Source organism: Sus scrofa, chromosome 7 (assembly GCF_000003025.6).
Source record: "Sus scrofa isolate TJ Tabasco breed Duroc chromosome 7, Sscrofa11.1, whole genome shotgun sequence".
NCBI classification, from domain to species: Eukaryota; Metazoa; Chordata; class Mammalia; order Artiodactyla; family Suidae; genus Sus; species Sus scrofa.
The window spans coordinates 92706088-92728547 of NC_010449.5; the positions used below are offsets into that span (position 1 = coordinate 92706088).

The following is a 22460-nucleotide window of genomic DNA, read 5'->3' on the forward strand; positions in this document are numbered from 1 at the left end:
GCACCTGACACTGTCTGGCACATACCAGACTCTCACTAAGATCATGACTTTACTTCCCATGATCTGGAGGCGTCTACCAACTTTGCCAGATTCAAGACTGTATACATGATTGTTTTTTTGGAGGAGCAGATTAGATTTTGGGAAGGCAGCTTCAGTGAACATCTCCCAAGTACCACGTATGTGTTAGATCCAGTGCTAGATGTTTCCATGTACATTGCTTCCTTTATTATCCCAAGTTGCTCTAGTTAATTTTATGCCTATTTCTCAGGGAGAGAAATGGAGGCCCAGAGAAGATAAGTAGCATTTTAAAGTCACCCAGCTAATATTGACAAAGCCAGGAAGGAAAGATATGTCTTCTTGGAGTTACACTGTTGACTGATAATAAATTTAAGGTTAGTTAATAGAACACGAAAGGCCCTGAATGTCCTTTCCAATGTCCATTGTGAGAAAACCACCCACCACAGGCTGGCAGCGAGCTCTTCAGGCAGTTGAGGAAGTGGTCTGCATGGAGCTAGTCAGTCTTGCCCTTAGGTCAGCTTTGAGTCAGTTCCAGGGAGCCTTTGGCTAGCGCTAGGTTTTTGAGACAGAAGGGCCAGAAGCCAATGTGCACATTTGAGGGCAAAGGCCCGTGGACAGGGTTAAGGTAGGTGAACCTCATCCAGTTCCCTATGAAACCAGAAGCACAAAGAGGAAGGACCCCTGGCAACCACTTGAGCATTACCCCCTCCTCTGGTTTTTCTTTTTATTTATTTATTTATTTATTTATCTATCTTTTGCCCTTCTCTTGAGCCGCTCCCACGACATATGGAGGTTCCCAGGCTAGGGGTCGAATCAGAGCTGTAGCCACCGGCCTACGCCACAGCCACAGCAATGCAGGATCTGAGCCGCGTCTGTGACCCACACCACAGCTCACAGCAACGCTGGATCCCTAACCCACTGAGCAAGGCCAGGGATTGAACCCACAACCCCATGGCTCCCAATCGGATTCGCCAACCACTGTGCCATGACAGGAACTCCCGGTTTTTCTTTTTAAATGTCTTTATTGAGATATAACTCACATATAAAACTCACCCATTTAGGAGTTCCCATTGTGGCTCAGCAGGTTAAAGACTCGACATTACCTCTGTGAGGACACAGGTTTGATCCCTGGCCTCCCTCAGTGGGCTAAGGATCTGGCGTTGCTGTGGCTGTGGTGTAGGACTCAGCTGGCGGCTCTGATTCAACCTCTGGCTTGGGAATTCCATAAAAAAAAACAAACAAAAAACCCCCAAAATAACCCTTACCCATTTAAAGTGTACAACAATCATTTTCAATATACAGGCTGAGTTGTATAACCATCAATACAATTTAAGCCTAAAACATTTTCATCACCCCAGAAAGAAACCTTATACCCATTAGCAGTCACTCCCCATTTTCCCTCAATTCCTCCTGCCACCCCCCCAACCCCAGTGCCAGGCAACCATTTTATTTTTTTTCTTTTTGGGGCCACACCTGCAGCATATGTAACATATGCAAGTTCACAGGCTAGGAGTTGAATCGGAGCTTCAGTTGCCAGCCTACACCACAGCCACAGACATGCCAGCATCTGTGACCTACACTGCAGCTTAACCCACTGACAAGGCCAGGAACTGAACCCACATCCTCCCAGACACTATGTCGGTTCTTAACCCACTGAGCCATAAAGAGAACTCCCACTAGATTTGTGTATTCTGAAAAAATAAACTAAAAATGGACTGAAGACCTACATGTAAGACCAGATACTATAAAATTCTTAGAGGAAGACATAGGCAGAACTCTCTGTGACAGAAATCGCAGCTATATCTTTGGGGATCCATCTCCTAGAGCAATGAAAATAAAAACAAAAAATAAACAAATGGGACCAAATTAAACGCTCTTGCACAGCAAAGGAAACCATGAAGAAAACGAAAACATTTGTGAATTCTGGACATTTCATAAAAATGGAATCACCCAATAAGAATGATAATCTTTTGGGGCTGGCTTCTTTAACTCGGCATAATGCTTTCAAAGGTCATTCATGTTGTAGCATGAATCAGTACTTCTTTCCTGTTTAAGACCAAATAATACCCCATCATAGGACTGTGCCACATTTTATCACATTTCATCAGTTCATGGACATTTGGGATGTTTCCACTTCCTGGGTATTAGGAATCATTCTGCTCTGAATATTCATGTACCAATTTTTGTGTCCTGGTTTATTTAGGTATTCATCTCTTTTCACTCTTATGTTTCTTCTCACATAGGTAATGGGTCCAGTTTATGTAATGTGTATCTTTCATTTATATGTGTATGATACAAGTGTATTCCTTTGTGTGGATGCTTTTTTTTTTTTGGTCTTTTTGCCATTTCTTGGGCCGCTCCCTCGGCGTATGGAGGTTCCCAGGCTAAGGGTCAAATCGGAGCTGTAGCCACCGGCCTACACCAGAGCCACAACAACGCGGGATCCGAGCCGCGTCTGCAACCTACACCACAGCTCACGGCAACGCCGGACCCTTAACCCACTGAGCAAGGGCAGGGACCGAACCCTCAACCTCATGGTTCCTAGTCGGAATTGTTAACCACTGCGCCACGACAGGAACTCCTGGATGCATTTTTAATTTAAACACATGACAATATTATGTTACAGTCCTTATCCTGTACTTGCTTTACTCGGTGCTGTGGTTCTAGGATCCATCTATGTTGCCATTAATAGTACATGTTTTTAGTGCATTAACAGTGCATGTCCATGATTTTCTTTTCTGTGGAAAGGGTCATTTGTGCCATATATTAGATTCCAGATATAAATGATATCATATGGTACATGTCTTTCTCTTTCTTTTTCTTTTTTTTTCCTTTTGTCTTTTTGCTATTTCTTGGGCCACCCCTGCGGCATATGGAGGTTCCCAGGCGAGGGGTCTAATAGGAGCTGTAGCTGCCAGCCTCCACAACAGCCACAGCAACGCAGAATCCGAGCAGTGTCTGCAACCTACACCACAGCTCACGGCAATGCCGGATCCTTAACCCACTGAGCAAGGGCAGGGACCGAACCCGCAATCTCATGGTTCCTAGTCGGATTTGTTAACCACTGCGCCACGACGGGAACTCCTCTCTTTCTGACTTACTTCACTTAGTATGAGAGTCTCTAGTTCCATCCGTGTTGCCGCAAATGGCATTAATTTGTTAATGGAGCATGATAATGTGAGAAAAAAGAAATGTATACATCTATGTGTAACTGGGTCCCCGGCTGTACAGTAGAAAATTGACAGAACACTGTAAACCAGCTATAATGGGAAAAAAAAATAAAATTCATTACAAACGAAAAACAAAAAGTACATCTGGTAACTTATACCATCTGCTACGGGCACTCAGGGGTGGGCTGCCACCACATTTTGTACCTCCATTTTCACAGGGATTTTATTGCCCTCTTTCCTGGCACCACACACAAACCCACAGTGGATATCTGGTACATGTCCCCTTCAGGACCTGGGTGAGCATGTCTGGAACATATGTCCAAGCAAGGACTGTTGGGACAAAGAATATGTGTGTACTTACTTTGAGTAGTGCAGGACTCTGAGAGGTGGCCTCTGCTGGAGGGCAGTGAGACTGGGGCAGCAAGGAGGAGTCGGCAGGCATTGTTCTTGTCATCCATTTTCCCCACACAGAAATAATAGCTAAAACAGACAGTCGCCATTCGATTTGCGAAGCCTCAGGACACAAGTGCTGAGGTGCACCCTGTCTACCGAAGGATAGAGAGAGACATATCTTTTTGTTTCTTGTCTCACATCACTTTGCTAAGTTTCTAGGACACTGACTTCATTTAAAGATTCTTTTGTCTTTTTTTTTTTTTTTCTTTTAGGGCTGCACCTGCAGCATAAAGAGGTTCCCAGGCTAGGGGTCTAATTGGAGCTGTTGTTGCTGGCCTACACCAGAGCCACAGCAACGCCAGGTCCAAGCTGTGTCTGTGACCTACACCACAGTTCACGGTAACGCCAGATCCTTAACCCACTGAACGAGGCCAGGGATGGAACCCGCAATCTCATGGTTCCTGGTCGGATTCATTTCCTCTGCGCCACTATGGGAACTCCCTCATTTAAACATTCTGGTCTCATAAAGTGAGGTCGTTCTGTATCCCTTGTGGATAAAAAAATCTCAAGGGAAATCTGCTGCTCCAAAAATTTTCTTTTGTGCTTGAGTTGCACAGATCTTTGACCCTATAATGACCATCTTCATGTTTTGTAATCGGGAGGGAGGTGTTGGCAGGGAACTGGCTTCTAAAACCCTCCCCAGCAGTAGGAGCACCGAGGAAGTAGGAAGAGAAGGGAAGGAATCAACTGACCAGGCTGGGATTCTCCTTCTGATTTCTGGCGACTTCCTAAAGAGAGGGAAGGATTAAAAACCCTATGGGTAGTGGAACCTGTGAAATTTCTTCCCTGGGGGAACTTCCTACATTTGGGATCAGCCATCCAGGCAAAGTTTGGGGTTAATACATCACTGTAGGGTCTCCTAGGGGGAGGGGTTTCTTTTTAAGGGAGTCACTCTAAAAAGGGAGTTTCTTTTTAAGGGAGCTTGTGCTACAATCCTACACCCCAGGGTGCCTCTTTTCACACAGAAGGGCATTATCTGAATTCTTTTGCAAAGAATCCATTTATATGTAATGAGAATCCCTTTGTCCTCATTTTGGTTTCCTAAGTTTGGGTTTCTCATAACTGGCTTTTCTTAAAGTGAAAGCCATACTTCTACAGGACAGACCAAAGCTCCGTTGGACAATCGCAGGAAGTCACTGGGAGGGCTGGTTGGGCACTGGGGAGGGGTCACAGTGGCTGTGGGGGTTTAGTGCTCCCTCTGCCTGTGGCCACTTCTTTCCCCTCACTGTCTTCTGGTTTTCAAATCCCAGCTCTGTGGAGCAGCTTCTGGGGCTGGCTTCATTTGGAAGTATTTAGACAAAGAGAGAACCCAGCATTTCTTAATGCTGAGCTTCACTTCCATGTTGCTTTCTCAGAAGTACTGAGAGGGACTAGATTAAGAAGAGGAGATGGCATCTTTGGAGAAGTCACCAGGACTTCCTACTCCCATTTGTCCTCAATGACTTTTCACTTAGTATCGGTATCATGGATGTGGGGCCAAAGGTCAGCAGGTCTTTGGAACTGAAGACAGGATTATGACGATAATAGCAGCTCTCTATCCAGTGTCTACATCATGATGGATGTTGTGCCAGGTGATATATATGTGTGTGTGTATACATATATATATATATATATATATATGATTTTATATCATATACATATGATTTTTTCCCCACTAATCTAGACAATAACATTGCAAGTAAGGTTCATCTCAACTTTGTGCACGAAAAAATCTAGGTTCAGAAGCTTTAAGTGACCTGGCCCATGCCACAAAGCAGAGTTTACCCAAGATTCTCTGGCTTTACAGGTCACATTCTTTTTTTTTTTTTTTTTTTTTTTTTTTTTTATGCCATTTCTTGGGCCGCTCCCGTGGCATATGGAGGTTCCCAGGCTGCGGGTTGAATTGGAGCTGTAGCCACTGGCCTAGGCCACAGCAACACGGGATTCGAGCCGCGTCTGCAACCTACACCACAGCTCACGGCAATGCCGGATCCTTACCCCACTGAGCAAGGGCATGGACCGAACCCCCAACCTCATGGTTCCTAGTCGGATTCGTTAACCACTGCGCCACGACGGGAACTCCTACAGGCCACATTCTTCCTGCTACCCCAGGCTACACTGGACCTCCACTCTCCACCACATTAAAACTCTGACTCACTCTTTTGCTATTCTAAGGTGACTGAGCTCTGACTCAGAGCATGGGGGAAGGAGGTTTCTAGGCTCCGGGAAGGGGCGCAGGGCTCAGGAGACAGCTGAGACTGGAACATGATTGTTAGTTCCCTCTCTGCTGGGACTGAGGGAAGCAGTAGCAGGAGAGAAATGTCCAGAAGTGGGCAGAAAGGGGCAAAGGAGGATCTGGTCTCAAGAAGGCAAGGAAGGTGCAGAAGTTGCATTCTTCCCAGCCAAGAAGCTTCTCAATCTCATCCTCTGATCTCACCACACTGCCCCTCACAGAGCAGGACCCATAATGTGTCCATAGCGGAGGACTGAAGAGCAGAAGCAGCCTGGGACACTGGGCAGCTGAACCTCTCCTAAGCTTGAAGTCACTCTGAGGACTGAGAAGAAAATCCCTGTGGCTGTGGGCTCAGCAGGTGTCATGGACATGTGCTGACTTTGCAATGTTTTCTCTCCACGCCTGCCTCTGCAACGACCTCAAATCAGAAGAGGGAAAAGGAAGAGGACTGGGGAGGGGATGCTCTGGGGAGGGAGCCCACAGCACACTTGGTGTGGGGACGAGGAGAGAATGAAGGAGGGGAGCCCTGGGGCTCACATACCTCCTTTTCTGGACTGGGAGCTCCACTAGATGCAGCTGGTAGAAGACCACGGTGTGCAGCTGAGCAGGCCATTCCTCCACCCTGCTGGGAGGTCCCGGTCATGTCCACAGCATGAATGGCAGGCCCTGGGATTATGCGCTCCACCGGCTGCAGAGCAGAAGAGTGTTTCTGCCCTCTGTGCCTGCAGATCATCTTAAAGAGGCTTCCCCTTATTCTAGATTTTAACAATGGGAACCCTGGGGCTTGAGCACCATCCGGGAGTTGAAGAGACCGTCATTAGCCCTAAGGTCAAGTGTTACTGGCAAAGCCCTGCCCAGAGATCTCCTTCCGGACTGTCAAGGCCTTATCCCTGGCCCCACAGGCACGCAGGGCTGAAATGACAGAGCCCTTGATCATTCCCCGCATCAGCAATTGTAAGAGCTAGTCCCAATTAAAAGAGAAAGTCTAAGTAATCTTGGACCAAAATGAGTCAGTCCTCTTGAATGAAGACAGAGCTTTGCCTCTCAGATCTGCTGCTCCAACAGTTCTTGTCCATCGCCTACATTTGACTTTCCAAAAGAGAACCCGGACTCGTGCTCCTCATTGGTCCTCTGCCTTTTCAGGTTCCTATACCTCCTCCTGGTTCCCCATCGGTCCTTTTGTCCAGGGTACCACCATTAGGATCAACCCAGCCTACCTCCTCTCCCCTCCCTTCTGAGTGGAATCCAAGAACTTGCTTTTTCCAGAATACTTCACTTCACACATTTTAACCTGAAGGATGAAGAGGTAAAAACAGTGTAGATGTTTAGTGGGCAGAGGGTCCAAACTCCCACCCCTCAGGGATACCTCAAGTATACCACTGTCTTAGGGGAGAAGTGAGGTTGCTGACTGGATCCCAAATTAGGGGAGGAGAGAGAGGAAGTCAGGGGGTCAGATGTAGCTGCTGACTGAACTCAACTGGCCTTACAAGGAAGACCCAGAGTGCCCTGATTCAGCAGGAGCCCAAGGCTAGGACATCCTCACTGCAGGAGGACAAGCTGGGGGAGTTGTCAGATTTGCATGCTGGCCTGAGCAGAAGAGCGAACTTGGCTTTGTGTCAATTCTTGCCCCCAGTCAGCCAGACCTGGAATGAGGCAGAGTTTCTGCCAGCTTTTTCAGCTGTGGGGGATGACCAGCCTTCACTAGCGAGCCTAAACTAGGTGGCACCTGCCCATGGAATTCCAACCCAGGCAGGTGCTTGAGGAACAAAATGCTAGGGTTTCCTTTGAGCAGACCGAACAGACAAGTAGAGCACAGGGCTCTGAACTGAACTTTTTGGTTTACAACTGAGTAGATTCCACTTAAAATTTGCCCCTTCTTTTTCTGGTCCTTGGGTGTTTACAATTTGCAAGGTCTTTTCCCATTTTTTCTTTTTTTTTTTTTTTTTTAGTCACTTCTCCCATTCTTGAGCCCTGGCACATACCTCAAGCCTAATGACCTCAGCTCCCACCCTCTGGTCCCTTTGATCTCTTCTGGTCTCCAAGAGAGATTTGGATTCATCCAAGAGATTTGTTGACATGTCTGGGTGCTGAAATATCAGGACGGCATGACATTCAGCAACCTGGGAGTGATCAGAGTTGCTGAGAGGGGCAGGGACAAGCCACATTAGTTGGAGTGCAAGGGCTCTGGTGTGGATTTTCTGGGGTGACTGAGGATGGTCCAAGCTCACTTGACTCCGGTTTTCCTTTGCACAAGGCTCTTGCTTCCTCCTTACCCCATTTCCGATGCCTTGCTACTGCTGCATATTGTAATCAGAGCCCCCGATAGAGGCACAGTGGTTGAGGGTGGGGAGATCAAGGTAAGCACTTTCCCGCGACCAAAGAACCACCTCTAGAAACAGCAAGATATGAGGAGAGTACCAGCTTCAGAAGCCAGGCAAAGTCACTAACTGGCCTTGGGCTCTGCATCTCAAAAATGAGAGGGCTGGACCGGATGTAGCTAACCACCCCCACCTCCTTCAGGATCAGGTCAAAAATGCTAATTGAGGCCTGAATTCTTCCATGCCCTCCCAGTCTTCCCTACCCTTGGTCTAGCTTCTCATCTGGCAGATGTGTTTTATTTGAAAAGCTTTTTCCCCAGGGTATAATTCCACTGCCTCTTTTCCATCAGCAGTTCAAACCTCTCATCTCTCATATTTCTCTGCCTGCCCTCTCCAAGTGCCACACATATGATCCTACATCTCTATCCCAGATCTGTCCCAAGGGTTTAGTGGGCCAGGACTGAACTCTGACCCTTGTTCCCCTTGGCCTAGTCAGACTTCTGTTGGTTTTTTTATGGTTTAGCTTCTTCTTGAATTAGATGTTACAAAATATTTAACACACATAACACATGTGAAACAATCCCTGTATGGAAAACTTTTCTTTGGCACAAACACAGAACATTTCCATGGCTTGCCCTGATTTTCTAGGGCTGGCCCAGGGCCACATGGGGGAATTTTAGCTCTGAAGGCCAGAGTGAAGTTCGCTGTCCCAGCTCCTGAGGTCTGGGTCATCTCCCGTACACCATATTAAGGCTGTAGTTTAATGCAATCTGCCAGTCCCCCTACCCCCTGCAGACTTGCTGTTGGAAGCAAGGATCCGTGAGGCCTGTCAGCCAAGCCTGGCTTTTTTGGAACTCTCAGATAGAGCCTTTAGACAGTTTGTTCCCCAAGTTGGAGGTCGTGTCCGAGGCCCCAAACTTAGCTTCAGACAGAACCACTCTAATGGGGATAATTTACACTTTCCTGTGGTTTCAGATTAAGGTTTGCTAATAAACAGTAAATTCTTTCCCTGAAGGAGAATGTACTTTCTATATTCCTTGGCAGGCCCAATTCATAAAAGCTGTCTTTGTGGTGTGCACGTTGCTATCAACAAGCGATGAGAGCAGAAAAGAGACGCTATGCTAATGAGAGCAAACACTTTAGTGCTTTCTATACATCAGACTCTGCTCTAAACCACACACATACATATGCACACACACATGTGCGAGCATCTGATCCTCTAACAATGTGCTGAGACAGGCATTCTTTCCCCATTTTACAAATTAGGAACTTGAGGCTCTGAGCAGTTGTACATTTGACAAAGGTCTTGGCTCACCGACTGGTTCTGGTGGGCACTACAGGGATGTCTCAGGAATGACAGCTCATCTGGATGGGATGCAGACAGTCCATGGAGTGGAAAGAATGAGATTTTTAGAGTTGGGAGGGACCTCCATTGCACAGTTCCCAAGAGTCTGATCTGCCCAAGGTTCATGTGGCTACTCCATTGAAGAACCAGTACAGAATCCACTTCTTTTGCTAGTTCAATGCCATTTCCATCCCACTCACAGGTCTCTCTTAGGAGGAAGAGAAAAGAACACAAGTTAGCCTTTAGCAATTTAAGGTGGGGGCTTGGAGAGACTAGAGATACAAAGAAATAAGCTGAAAAAGGTGGTGGGGGAGGCCCCAAATGGTGTCACTAACCAGGTTAGAAATAGTCCAACAGGGAGATGTTTGTTACCCTCTGAAAGCCTGTCAGTCACCAGCAACCACACGCTCACCTGTTTCAGGTACGTGGTTAAGTTTGCTGGTGTTCAAGTCAGCATATGGGATTATTTCACAGAATTTATGCATTCCAGGAAAGGGAATTTTTTTCTCCCAAACCAATTCTGCATTTTTATTGACTTCCATTATAAATTTGGGATTTTACTTGGAGATTTTAAAGAATCTTGATGACCCAGTGTTTTAGAGGCCAATCCATGGCATATTAAATGGCTCTGGAAAGTGGCTTGAACCCACGTGACATTTCTTCTATGGCTGAGTCTTCCTAATCCTCTTCCCCCCAGTTTCCCTAGGCCACAGGAGAGTCTCTCACACTAAGGGTCTAGGTTGGCACTCAGATACCTTAGCATTTTATTGCCTTTCTCCAGCCTTGGTGGGAGTACTAGCGAAGTCAGAGAGACTGGAAAGCTAGCATTCTGTATTTCTGCTGGAATATTCCATTAGCTCATGGCGTTGGCCTCCAGAAAGGAGTCATTTCCCAACTTTAGTAATTGGAAATACTAGATAACTCCATTTCCTTACAATGTGACTGTCTTATAGATAAGACCCTTCTGCACAGTGCAAGCAGAGTGAGCAGAATTGAGCAACTCCTCCTGCTTGGCCCTGGCCCTGTCAGTGCCGGCCCCAGTGAAGCTTAAGCCTCCGCTCTGAGAAGCATCTTAACCACCCTTGTATTAACAGTGAAACACAATTAGGGTGCAGATGGCTTAGATTTTCTTTTCATATACATTTTTCTTCTGTTGCATGTGGGAAGCACTGTTCTTTGAAGAAATTCAAAATTACTTCCAAGCCACTTAAATTAATGTTATTTTTACTCCCGTATGAGTGTTCAAGGACAAATGAGCACTTAGACTGAAATATCCCACCTGAGAGAACCACACAGCTTGTCCAAAGCCCTTATTCTGCTGCTGTGGGCAAGTCTGGACTCACGGAGCCTGACTTGACTTCAGCATTTCAACCCTGGCACATTGCCTTGCTTCGGTCATAGAGGAAGGAAAGCCCACCTTTTGAAGCACAGATTTTCCTCACAAGAGTCTTGGTTGGCAAGAATTAAGTGAAGGCGGCAGCTTCACAGGCAGGACATATAAACTTTTTTTTTTTTTTTTTTTTTTTTCCTTAAAAAGTTTACAGTGCATGCTTGAGACAGAGAAGAAAAGGCAATTTGATATTTCAAAAACATAATTCCTTGGGGCTATCCGTAATGTCAGTTAACTGCATCACTCCCTCAGTTCCAACTATGAAGAGTCGATTCTAAGATCTCACTATCCTGAGTCTAAGTCCAGTAAAGGAGACCAAGCAGACACCTCCTTCTCCCCAAAGTTTTGTGATCCCAATATGACCTTTGTCCCAATACCTAGAAGTGACGAAGACCATTGGCATGAATGTGGTGTGCCAGTTTTTCTTCTAGTCTTCAGTGTGGCTTGGAAGCAAGTTTCCAATTAGGCAAGAATTAAAACAGGAAAGAAATGAAGGAGGACGGGGTGTCTAAGCAACCGAGTCTTCCCTGGAAGAGAAGAGGAAGCCGTGAGAAGTGAATAATAGGTTTATTTGCATATACACAAGAGAAGAGCTAGCATTGCTGGGAGAGAGGCAGGGCTTGTGAGGAGGTAAGGCTTCAGCAGAGGAAGGCACCTTGACAAACAAGGGACTCCGGGCTTAAGAAATCAAGCACAGTTGCAACTGTCTTTGCCCCAAGCCCACCAGTCATTTAACTCGTTTACCTGTTGTCCTAGAGACACGGGAATCACTTACAAAAACCAGGTGGAAAATCAAGTGGAGGGAAAAAGGTTTTATATGTCTGGACCAGCCACTTAAAATTGTATGTACAGGATGCAGAAAAAAAAAAACATAAGAGGCACTTCCGCATAGTGATTAACCTAAACAGTGCCATCTGCCCTGTTAATAAAAATAACCTATCATGGAGGAATCTGGGAATGTGCCTCCAAAGTTGGGGCCTCAACTCTACATATTTGGGCAAAGGGACCCTGGAAGTGGTGGTTCTTGCTAGGTCTCCAGGACCATGATCACAGACAGAAGATTTCAAGAAATGAAAGTGGAATGGCTACAGAGACAAGCATTTCTGAGCCTGCCTCTGTGAGTATGCTGCAGGGCCTGTCTCCTGGAAGCTGAACCTGGGGTGTCTCCTAAGGATGGAAGGCATCCTTGCTGCAAACATCTTTCTTGGATACTCAGGTTGAGCCAGAATGAACTTCAACTTCTCTTTTGGGGTCCCAAATGAGAGTAAGGCTTTTACCATGAAAAGACCAAGTTCTGCATTTGGGAACAGTAATCACCAAGGGAAATTTATTTCTTTTTTCTCCAGGAAGGTATGTGGATTGTCCTTAGAGAAGTCAGAAGAGGCTAGCTACTGATTAGATTAAATAATATAAAACAAAAAGATTGGGTATGCTGACTAGGAAGGGGAAGAGAAACACACACTGAGTGATTATATCTTTTTTTTTTTTTGTATATAAAGGATTAAAAAAATTCCAATTTAATAAATTTTGGAAAAGCAAATGTAAAATGACTTGGGCTTACAAAACCAGACTTTACAATAATCTGTGTATAGCCAAAGACAAATCATAGAACCGTTTTGATTACAAATCAAAGTAATTCTAATGGTTACAGAATCACTTTCCCACTCCCCAGTGAGATTACAGTTGTTAAATTGTAAGCATCCCCAGTGCTACTCACACTCCTTCATCTCCTTCTCCTAAGACAATGTTTTCTTACACCCGAATCACATCACACATACCAGGCACATCTTTTCTTTCACAAAGCTTCGCAAGACAATTTCTTCTTTTGGCTTAGATCAACAACCTTCCTTTTATAAATAACCCCCTTTCTCCTGGTGACTAAATTCATCCAAGTATTCATCCTGTACAGGCTGTCTCCCCTAGGTCCCAGTTCCGGTAGGACAGGTCCTCCCCTAAAAAGAATGCTGGGTCATGGAGGCCACACCAGTCACACACTAAGCCTCTCTAGGCCAGTGCCGCTGGGCTCCTAGTTGCCTAGCACCTTTGTGCCCAAGAAAAGTTGTAGTGTTCTCTCTTTCTCATTTGTTCCCAGTATTCTCCTGCCTTTTCATGACATCCATGCCAACCAGATATCTGTCTTCCCTAGGTCCTCCTGTCTTGTACAAGATCCTTCACTAATAACCGAGTGACTGTAACCACCACAGCTACACTGGAAAGTTCCTGGTCTTTTCTCCTCTCAGTATTTATCTACCTTAACACAACAGTCTCTTCGAGGAGCCAGGACTCCTCTCTCCATGTACTCCCTGCCTCCTAACAGACCTACTCATTAAGAATCTGTGACTTCGAGATGAGATGCCTACTGCTCGGCGAGAGCCAGTCAGAACACCACTGTGGATTGCAAGCCTCAGGGGAGATGCCAGTCCCACCAATTCTGACCAATCGCTTTGGGTTGAATTAAATGAATGTAGTACCACACTCCGCTCTTTCCTACAAGTCTTCATTAACACACCTACACCATTCACTTTAGTAGTCCGAGCACAAAGCTCTGGAGAGCTGTCTTTCCCCTTTCAATATGCCTAGACGGCACCGGATGGGGCCAAGGAAGCGCCTGCTGGCCTTCTGAGCGCTTCTTAGGAACTAGCACCTAACTTGTTAAAGTGTTACCCACAACTAGTTACAGTTTACGGCCTCCCTACAGTATGTGCTGCACCATCGCTCAATTTGCAATCAGTGAAATCTATCAGGGATCTATATTCTCTTGAATCTGATCTTAAGTGCTAACCTCTCAGTAGCATTAAAAATGCTCCACTTTTAGTATGTCTACATCAAATGCTCCATGAAGAAGTGCTACTGAGAAAACATGGGTGATTTCTTTAGAAAAGGAACCACACTTTCCTTCCCAGCACAGCCAGTGGGCTGAAGGCCTGTTTCCATTCCCCTCTCCATTCTTTTGGCATAAATCCACTACTCACTGGCAGCACAACCTGATTCAGTACACTCATCCTTAAGACCAGAACACCTATGGCATGTAAACAAGGTGAGATGGCAAAAAATACAGATCCACAGATCCATTTTGATGGCAAATGGAAAGAAAAGTCTGAGACGGTGAGCTCACGCGTGCCAGTGCACACACACAAGAACAAGTCAAACATCTCAACAAGGATTTACTTTTACAGAATCTGCACAGATACACTATGCTCAAGTCTTACTAGAAAGGAGTCACTTGGATTTTTTTTTTCCCTTTCTTAACACAGCACGGCCAACGGCCAGCTAGACATCAGACCCATTGTTGAACAGAAGGGAGCAGCATCAGACACAAAATTTCAGGCCCTGGTTTTTATGTGCCTTTAATACTATTTTTCCTTTCCTCTGTGTTCACTAAACAGGATTTAAAAATTTATGTAAAGCTACTTTTCATAGCTTTTTGTTTTCCCTTTGTATTTATCATGTTTTTAATTTCTTCTCTGAGGAGGAATTCTCCGAATCTGTATCTTCTAATTCAATTCGGTGCCTTTTGAGGCCACTATGGCCATGAACAGCCCTGCTGCTGTCTGTGTCTGGGGGGTCAGTGGGGTCCTCTCTCGTGGCAGCACTGGGGGTCTCACAGGCTATTTCGGACCCACAACAATCTTTGTGTAGGAGTATCCCTGTCAGGGACAAATTATCATGGTCAGTGTCCGAACAGCCTGGGGAAGAGCAGGCCACCGCCTCCAGCTCCCCGAAGTTCTGCCCATTGCTGTGGGGGTGAGGGGGACGGGGGTGTAAGCGTCCATTGTTGTGGTTGGCACAGATGGTTTCAAGGCTCCTCTCCTCACTGTCATCAGACTGGGTCCTGAGACAGTTGCCAGACCCGCTGTTGAGAGTGGAGCCTGATGCCTTGGGGACAGGAGGGGAGGCTGGCTCCTCGGCCCGGCTGCTCAGGGCCTTGCTTAGAGCCTTTCCATTGAGCTTCTTGGTTTCAAAAGAGTGTTCTACAGAGCCACCATTGTTAGTGTCCTGAGAGGTGTCTTCTGGTGTTTCTGCCCAAGGGTGGCTGCTGTGCTCATGGCCTGGGCCATTGCTGGGATTTATAGCAGAAGTCCCTTCTTTAAAAGTGTCCTTGCTGCGGCCTTCGGGGGGTAGGTCCTGGTTCCTCTGGGCCATGGCCGTGTTTAGACAGGCTTCCTTACTGGAGGAAGGGGCTGGGTTGTCCTTGTGGCTGGTTCCCGCTCTCCCTTCATCTGCCTCCCCAGACACGAGCGAGCTCTCTCCATCTTTGTTATTTGAGTAGGAGATATAGGAGTAGCGGAGCCACTTGTAAGCTTTATAAATCTTTCGCTCAACGGACTCTATGTCGGAAGTTGGTGATGCCCGGCTTGGCTGAATCTCCAGAGTGGATGTGCTCCGCTCAGGGGAGGAGGCAGGGGAGGAAGAGAGGTCATCGACTTTGATCTGGGGATAATCATAGTTGTCTTCTCCAATATAGGTGTCAGGGGGCTTGGCTGGGGCGCTGGGCCTCTCTTCTCGGGGTGTCTTCTGCCGGCGCCGCATGGCGTTCCGCTGTCTAGTGGACGCTCGCCGTTCATTCAGTTCCTCCTCGTCCTCAGAGCTGCTGGAGCTGCTGGAGCTGCTGGACTCGTCTTCAGGGCTGGGAGACCGTGGCCGGGGGAAGAGATCTGTGTCCAGTTCAACCTCACAGGCGTTTTCTTCAGAATCAGACTCGTTGGAAAGGGCCAGGAGGCGTTTGTCCTGATAGCGCCGCAGGGCAGATAGGCGCTGCTGGCGAGAGGTGGCATCCTCGCACGTGGGTGGTGGTGGAGTTGATGCCACTGTGCTTGTGGCAGTGACCCGCAGAGGCCCCAGGTGGAAGGCGCTATCAGCAGACTCATCCACTGTGGGCGGAGGAGAGCGGGGCAGTGAGGCCGAGGACTCCGAGTCAGTGTATCCTGAGCGCTCGCTGACCCCTGCGTGCAGCTGGAGGATCGTGCTCTCGCTAAGATCACTGTCAGAGTCAGAGCTCCAGCCCTCAATCTCCCGACGCACGAGTGAGTCAAAGAATGCCATCATCCGGGGGTCTTCCTGCACAGATTGGTTGGCGTAGTCATGGGAAAGGCCACTCCCACTGTTCAGCACAAGGCTGATGTACTCTTCGTGGGTATAGAGACAGCGAGAATCATCCTCAATCCGACCGTCCAGATCCCCAGTACATCCTGGCTGCTTGTACGGACTCCAGATCTGCACAGAAGGCAAAAACAAAACCAATGAGAGCTGATTGGAACATATTCTAAAGCTGGTGGCCATAAAAAACACTAAGGCAGAGCTTCCCCAGACCCTCCCTGTCACTCAGGTAAGACCTGCTAACCAAGTTTTAAAATTCGTTCTTTATGAGACTGGATTATGTGGGCCACATATGAAAACGAAGGCTTTCAGTTGGATGTGGGACAAAGCATGGCCTAGGACAAAGCGTTAGCCTAGTGTCAGGGGACCTAAGACCTGTCTCTAGGCCCAGGATAAGCCCACACCATCTCCCTCCTCTTTAGCTTCCCCTATTAGTAGCTTGGAAATGACGACAATCCCCTTCATACTCTCAGACGATAGATGATGACTTAAAGATTGGCCAATGTCTTAGAAACTCTCAGAAGACTGAAGAGGTACTACTTTTCCAATAGTCAGTCTCCTGTGACAGTTAATATTTCAGCCTATAATGCCACTTCTCCCTAACTGCAACATTTCTATTTTTAACTAATGGGAATTGCTTACTGGAGCTTGATAAGAATAGCCAACTGCCTACACTGCAGTTCCCTCTTGGACATGCAGGCATCAGTTACCCAGGAAACTGGGTTCTCTTAACCAGGGTGCTGCTGGCTTGCTCCCCAATGTTACGGTTAGCTGCAGGAATAGGTAGGACACATCCCCCAAGACCAGAGATCCATCTCTTAACACCTCTCCACTCCACAGTCAGAGATATAGGCTCATGGCCAAAAGGTGGCAGAATTAGGATTCAAATTCAGGTCTGTCTAAATGCAAAAGCCCACCTTTACAAGTTGAATAAGTTATGTAAAAATCAAGTTCAGGGTAATTAAGCTGTCACTGCAAATGAGAACAATTAACTTCACCTGACTGTGAGACTGGTCCAAAGCAGCACAGAGAAGCTCAGTTACATCAGCTGGTAGCTAGGCAACTCAGATGAAATTCCAGGTGATTTTCCTCTCTTGACAGGCTGGTGTCTATCTTTAGATGGCACCCAACCCAGAAAACAGTGGCTCTCATTCCCTATCCTCTATTAAGACAATGACTTTATTTCCCCATAGCTATCTAAGGACAAACTAGCCTTTTTTTTTTTTTTTTTTTTGGCTGAGCCCACAGCATGTGAAGTTCCTGGGCCAGGGATTAAAACCGACCCACAGGAGTTCCCGTCGTGGCGCAGTGGTTAACGAATCCGCCTAGGAACCATGAGGTTGCGGGTTCGGTCTCTGCCCTTGCTCAGTGGGTTAACGATCCGGCGTTGCCATGAGCTGTGGTGTAGGTTGCAGACGCGGCTCGGATCCCGAGTTGCTGTGACTCTGGCGTAGGCCAGTGGCTACAGCTCCCACTGGACCCCTAGCCTGGGAACCTCCACATGCTGTGGGAGCGGCCCAAGAAATAGCAAAAAAAAAAAAAAAAAAAAAAAAAAAAAAAAAAAACAAACCCGACCCACAGAAGTGACAATACTAAATCCTTAACTGCTAGGCCACCAGAGAACTCCCAAGTTAGCCTTCTTCTGAGCACTTTCCTGAGGCCTGCTCTCTCTAGATCTTACTTGGATCCCCTGGGAGTCTCTCTTTGGAGGATCCCCAGTTCAAGAGGGCTTGGAGAAACCTAGGCTACCTCTCTTTACCAATTCCCAACTCAAATTCAGTCTTTTAACTTTGTTTCCTGCCCACAACTCCTCAGGTGTTCTCCCATCTCCAGTTTCATAACCTCACCCAGGGGAGTTTTAAGGCAGTGGTTCTCAAACTTTGGTGTGCATGTGAATTACCTGAAGAGTAATTACAGTGCTGACTCCTGAGCATCACCCTTAGAGATTCTGATTCAGGAAGGGACCGGGGCTCTGCATTCTAATAAGCACTCAAGGGGTGAGAAAGTAGGGGGACCAACTTGTAAGAAACACTGGAATACAGTTAGCATAAAATAAGTAGCAGAAAATAAAAGATTTGTTTGAAGAGGTTCTCAAATTCTTGGTGAGACTCAGTGTTCAGGAAACATTTAGACCTGACCTTCAGCAACAGGCTTAACATATAAGTGACTATCTCTGCAAACATTTGTCTCTGTTTATTTCTAAACATTTGTTGGCTTAGGAAAAAAATGAGGGGCTCAGAAGGCAAAGCCCCTTAGGATGTTTTCAGGTCTTAGTCTAAATTCTGGGTCAAATCTCTCACTTCCTCAGTCTAAAAACGTAAAATGTCACTAACCACATTGTATAATATGAAGATAAATCTATATGTACTTCCCAGAAACTCAGAATTCAACAGAATTACAAAATATTAATGGTGAGATGCTGGTCCAACTATCCAAAAAGCATAGGTTCTAATCTAATACCCAGCCCCCTATATCTTCACTTCAGGAATGAAAATCATAATACGGAAAGTCAGCTTTTATATGGGCTCTGGAATGTATTAAGCTGAGGTAGACTCTCATTCCTGAAGCTTAGAGTAATGGAACAAAATGCTGGATCCAGAGGCAGGAGGCTTGAGTGTGGGTTCCCACACAGTTCTAGTTCGCTGGGTGAAGCTCGGCGTCCTCATCTAAACAGTGAATTAGATGGGTCTCATCCAACCCTAAGATTCAGAGCTAAATAAAACCCCAATGCCAGACATCCAATCTTTAGTCCTCAAGAGACTCAGAGCACAGAGCTGCGGGAGCAGGCAGAACAGTAGGAACCCGAGCCCCACCACTCCACATGGCCCTGGGCAAATGACTTCACCCTTGAAACCTTTCTCGTCTGCAGAAACGAGAATGATGAAATGATAAACTCATACCAAACCACCAATAAATGTGATGCTGTCCTTTTCATTTGGCAACTGAATACCTCAGCCAGGAGGTTTTAGATCCATTCTCAAAGAGATTTTGAACACCAGAGACACTGACCATCCTGATGATGTTAGTTCTCACTCTTAAAATATCAATTTCAAACATCTGTAAATTAATTTTTTTTTTTTTTTTACACTGAAAGCCAACAACTCAGAAGTGACGCAATGAAAACACAACTTCCTGTTGCAAGTTAAATGTGGCTAGATAATCCTCTTCTTGGGGCAAGGTTCATGAGGAAAGGAGGAGGGATAAGTAGCTTTCTCACCAAGCCCAATGAAAAGATTAGCTCAAAAGGCTTCTAAAGGAGTTCCCGTCATGGCTCAGTGGTTCACGAACCCTACTAGCATCCGAGGTTGTGGGTTCCATCCCTGGCCTTGCTCAGTGGGTTAAGGATCTGGCATTGCCATGAGCTGTGGCTCTGGCATAGGCCAGCACCTACAGCTCTGATTGGACCCCAGCCTGGGAACCTCCATATGCTGCCAGGGCAGCCCTAAAAAGACAAAACAACAATAACAAAAAAAAAAAGGCTTCTAAGGAAAAGGACACTGTTCAATTCTTATTCAGACATCATCGAAATGGAAAGCAATTTAAGTAACAAGTGTTCTGATCTACACAGGTGACCATGACACGCTTGATGTTGCATCTCTAAGCCCTTTTCTCTCTCTGTGCTATTACACTAAATTTAGACATTTTCCCATCTACCAAGGAAAAAACCCCACACAAAAAGGGACTTACATTGTTATTGAGGGGTGCTAGACACTCTCTAACCTGGCTTACCTTCTCACTCAGCCTTATTCTTAGCCCTCTCTTTATGCTCTTCATTTTGGCTATACATGGTCATTTTCTAAATAGGTCCAAAGGCTGCTGCTTCTGATCATTTACTCAAAAGCACAATGCCTGGAACACAGTAGGTGATCAACAAATATTTACTGATTCAGTGAAATAATATCCATTCTCTCACCTTACAATGGTTCCTATCTTTTTTTTTGCTTTTTAGGGCCACAGCAACCTACAGCTCATGGCAACACCGGATCCTTAATGCACTGAATGAGGCCAGGGATCGAACCTGCGTCCTCATGGATACTAGTTGGGTTCATTACCACTGAACCATGATGGGAACTCTATGGTCTTCCTATCTTATGCCTCTCTCTTCTTTTATAGCCTTTTTCCTTCAAAATCTCGTTCAAGTTTTATGCCAAGATTACCCCAGACTGGGGGGGGAAGAATCTCTCCTCTTCACACAGCAGTGTTTCTATCTCTTGTACACCTACTGCATTTTTTTATTACCTTTATTTCTTGTCTCTCCTACTGGGTCATCAATTCCTATGGGGACTTGCATTACCTTTCTTTGTGTTCCTCACAGGGCCTAGAACAAATTGCACACAGTAGGCACAGATCACAAATATAGGGTTAATAAACGAATCTTTATCTTTGAGGGGAAAATGCCAACATTTGCTTCACCTTCTTCTCTCATGTTTAACTATAAAGCGAACCCCATTTTTTGCTAACTGTGGGCATTTAAGGGGATAGAAGACCTGTGATGGGTAAGAAGAGGCTGAGGATAACAACAGAGACTCTTCTCCTCCAGGCAGAAAGGACAAGTCAGGGAGAAGGTGGAGTCAGTGGAGAGAAAAGTGGAGAGAGAAAAGCAGGCTGGACTAGAATGTGGTAGACTACAACATAATACTCTTTAAGCCACTGATCCTCTCAGAAACAACAAAGTGCCATTAATTAAAATAGTCACAAATTGTCAGGCACAGGTAAATCATAAGCTGCTCCTAGACATCAAAAACATCGCTGGCATCCTCACATGGCGGACGGAAGAGACTCAAAGAGCTGCACTAATAGCACCGACCTAAGGCTTCATGTGGCTGGATGTGGCTCCTGGAGGTGCAGGGTTCAGACCCCACTGGAATCCACAGTTCAGTCTGGATAACCTCACAGAGAGAATATTTCATTCTCCTTCTCCTCTGAGAACCTGGCTAGTTTCCAACCTATGACCTTCCAGGTGCAGACTCCAGTAGACTAAACAGTAACTGGGGAGAGAGCACAGGAGCATCCCAGAGTGCACAGCCAAGCAGGACTCTCCCTTCTAAAGAAGGTGCTCAAGCAGAGCTTTCTGAGAAAGAGGATGATGTCGACAGGCCCAGAGAAGATATGCTACTGTGCCAACACAAGCGCCACATAAAGGAGAAGGGAAGGGCCAAGGCAACGACCGGCCAAGCAAAGGACTACTGAAATGATCGAATCCAGCATCAGGGGCATCAGGCACTAGCGTGGCAAGTGCAGCAGTACGCTGGGAAGAACAAAGAACAGGCTCTATCTTGGCTTTACCACTAAATTAGCAGTGTAATTAACCCCAGGCAGTAAGTTTATAATTTAAGCCCCATCATCTGTAAGCAGAAAAGTCAGTAAAATGATCTAAAAGTCCTGTTCTTGCCCTGTGGGTACACAAGTGTGCGCAGTCATGAAAGTCAGCCCTGATCCCCATGCTCGACAAAACCCAAAGAAAATTGGAGTGAGGACAAATACAAATATTGACCCACACTCCAACATGACATGACATGTCTGATAGCCTCCTCTGCCTCAGATACAACCTGGTTTAACTCTGGATATATACATACACATATAAAGAACAAAAGACAAGGAAAAGTATCAATTCATTGAAAATAAAATTTTACTTTTCCCCTGAAAACTCCCTCAGGTTTTCAATGTCACTTTGGGGGAAAAAAACGAGACTTTCAATTTTTGCTGGGGGTGGCAACGAAGCACGGGGGTAGGGGTGGGGGTGGGGATGGACTATCTGGCCTTACTTAAAAATCAAGTTATCACAGGGTCCTCAGGAATTTAACATTTGCTCCGAACCCTCATTTTCTCAGATGTGGAAAAGGCTTTCTGGTGACTGGAATGGGAGTGATCAGCACTGGGCCATCCTTGGACACATCTATGGACACAGGCCAGGCTGGGTCTCTCAGTCGCAAGCTCTAAAAATATTCCTTGGCAGGGTTAAGTTCATTCAGTCAATATGCAATTGATGCAAGCATTCAGCCTCAATCTCAACCACATGCAGCAGTTTTTGAGAGGTCCTGAGACAAGTTAGCTATGGTTCTGGCAGTCAGCTATATCTGTGCCATATGAGGACAGCAATGAATGCAAAGTACACACTGAGTAACTTAAGGGATGGTGGTTTCTTAGCCTCCAGATGGGGTTTGGAAAGTAGAACTCATCATTCTCCAGATCAAAGGCCACTGGAAACATAGCAACATACAGATAGTGCCTAGTTTCTAAGACTAGAAAATTTTTTTTTTTTTTTTTTTTTTGCTTTTTAGGGCAGCACCCACAGCACATGGAGGTTCCCAGGCTAGGGGTTGAATCAGAGCTGCAGCTGCCAGCCTACACCACAGCCATAGCAACACAGGATCCAGCTGTATCTTTCACCTGCAGCAGAGCTCATGGCAACGCCGGATCCTTAACCCACTGAGTGAGGCCAGGGATAAAACCCGAA

At 46.2% G+C, this 22460-nt stretch overlaps 1 protein-coding gene across 3 annotated transcripts in view; it reads right to left on the reverse strand.

Moving 5' to 3' along the window:
• The window catches only part of DCAF5 (DDB1 and CUL4 associated factor 5), a 95754-nt gene continuing 84750 nt past the window's right edge, over positions 11457-22460 (reverse strand). For 2 of the 3 annotated variants that reach the window (XM_021099398.1, XM_021099401.1), the window contains exon 9: positions 11457-16120. In XM_021099398.1, coding sequence (XP_020955057.1) covers positions 14351-16120 — 1770 coding nt within the window. In that variant the 3' untranslated portion in view covers positions 11457-14350. The remainder of the gene's footprint in view (positions 16121-22460) is intronic. The other variant, XM_021099399.1, reaches the window with a different exon arrangement.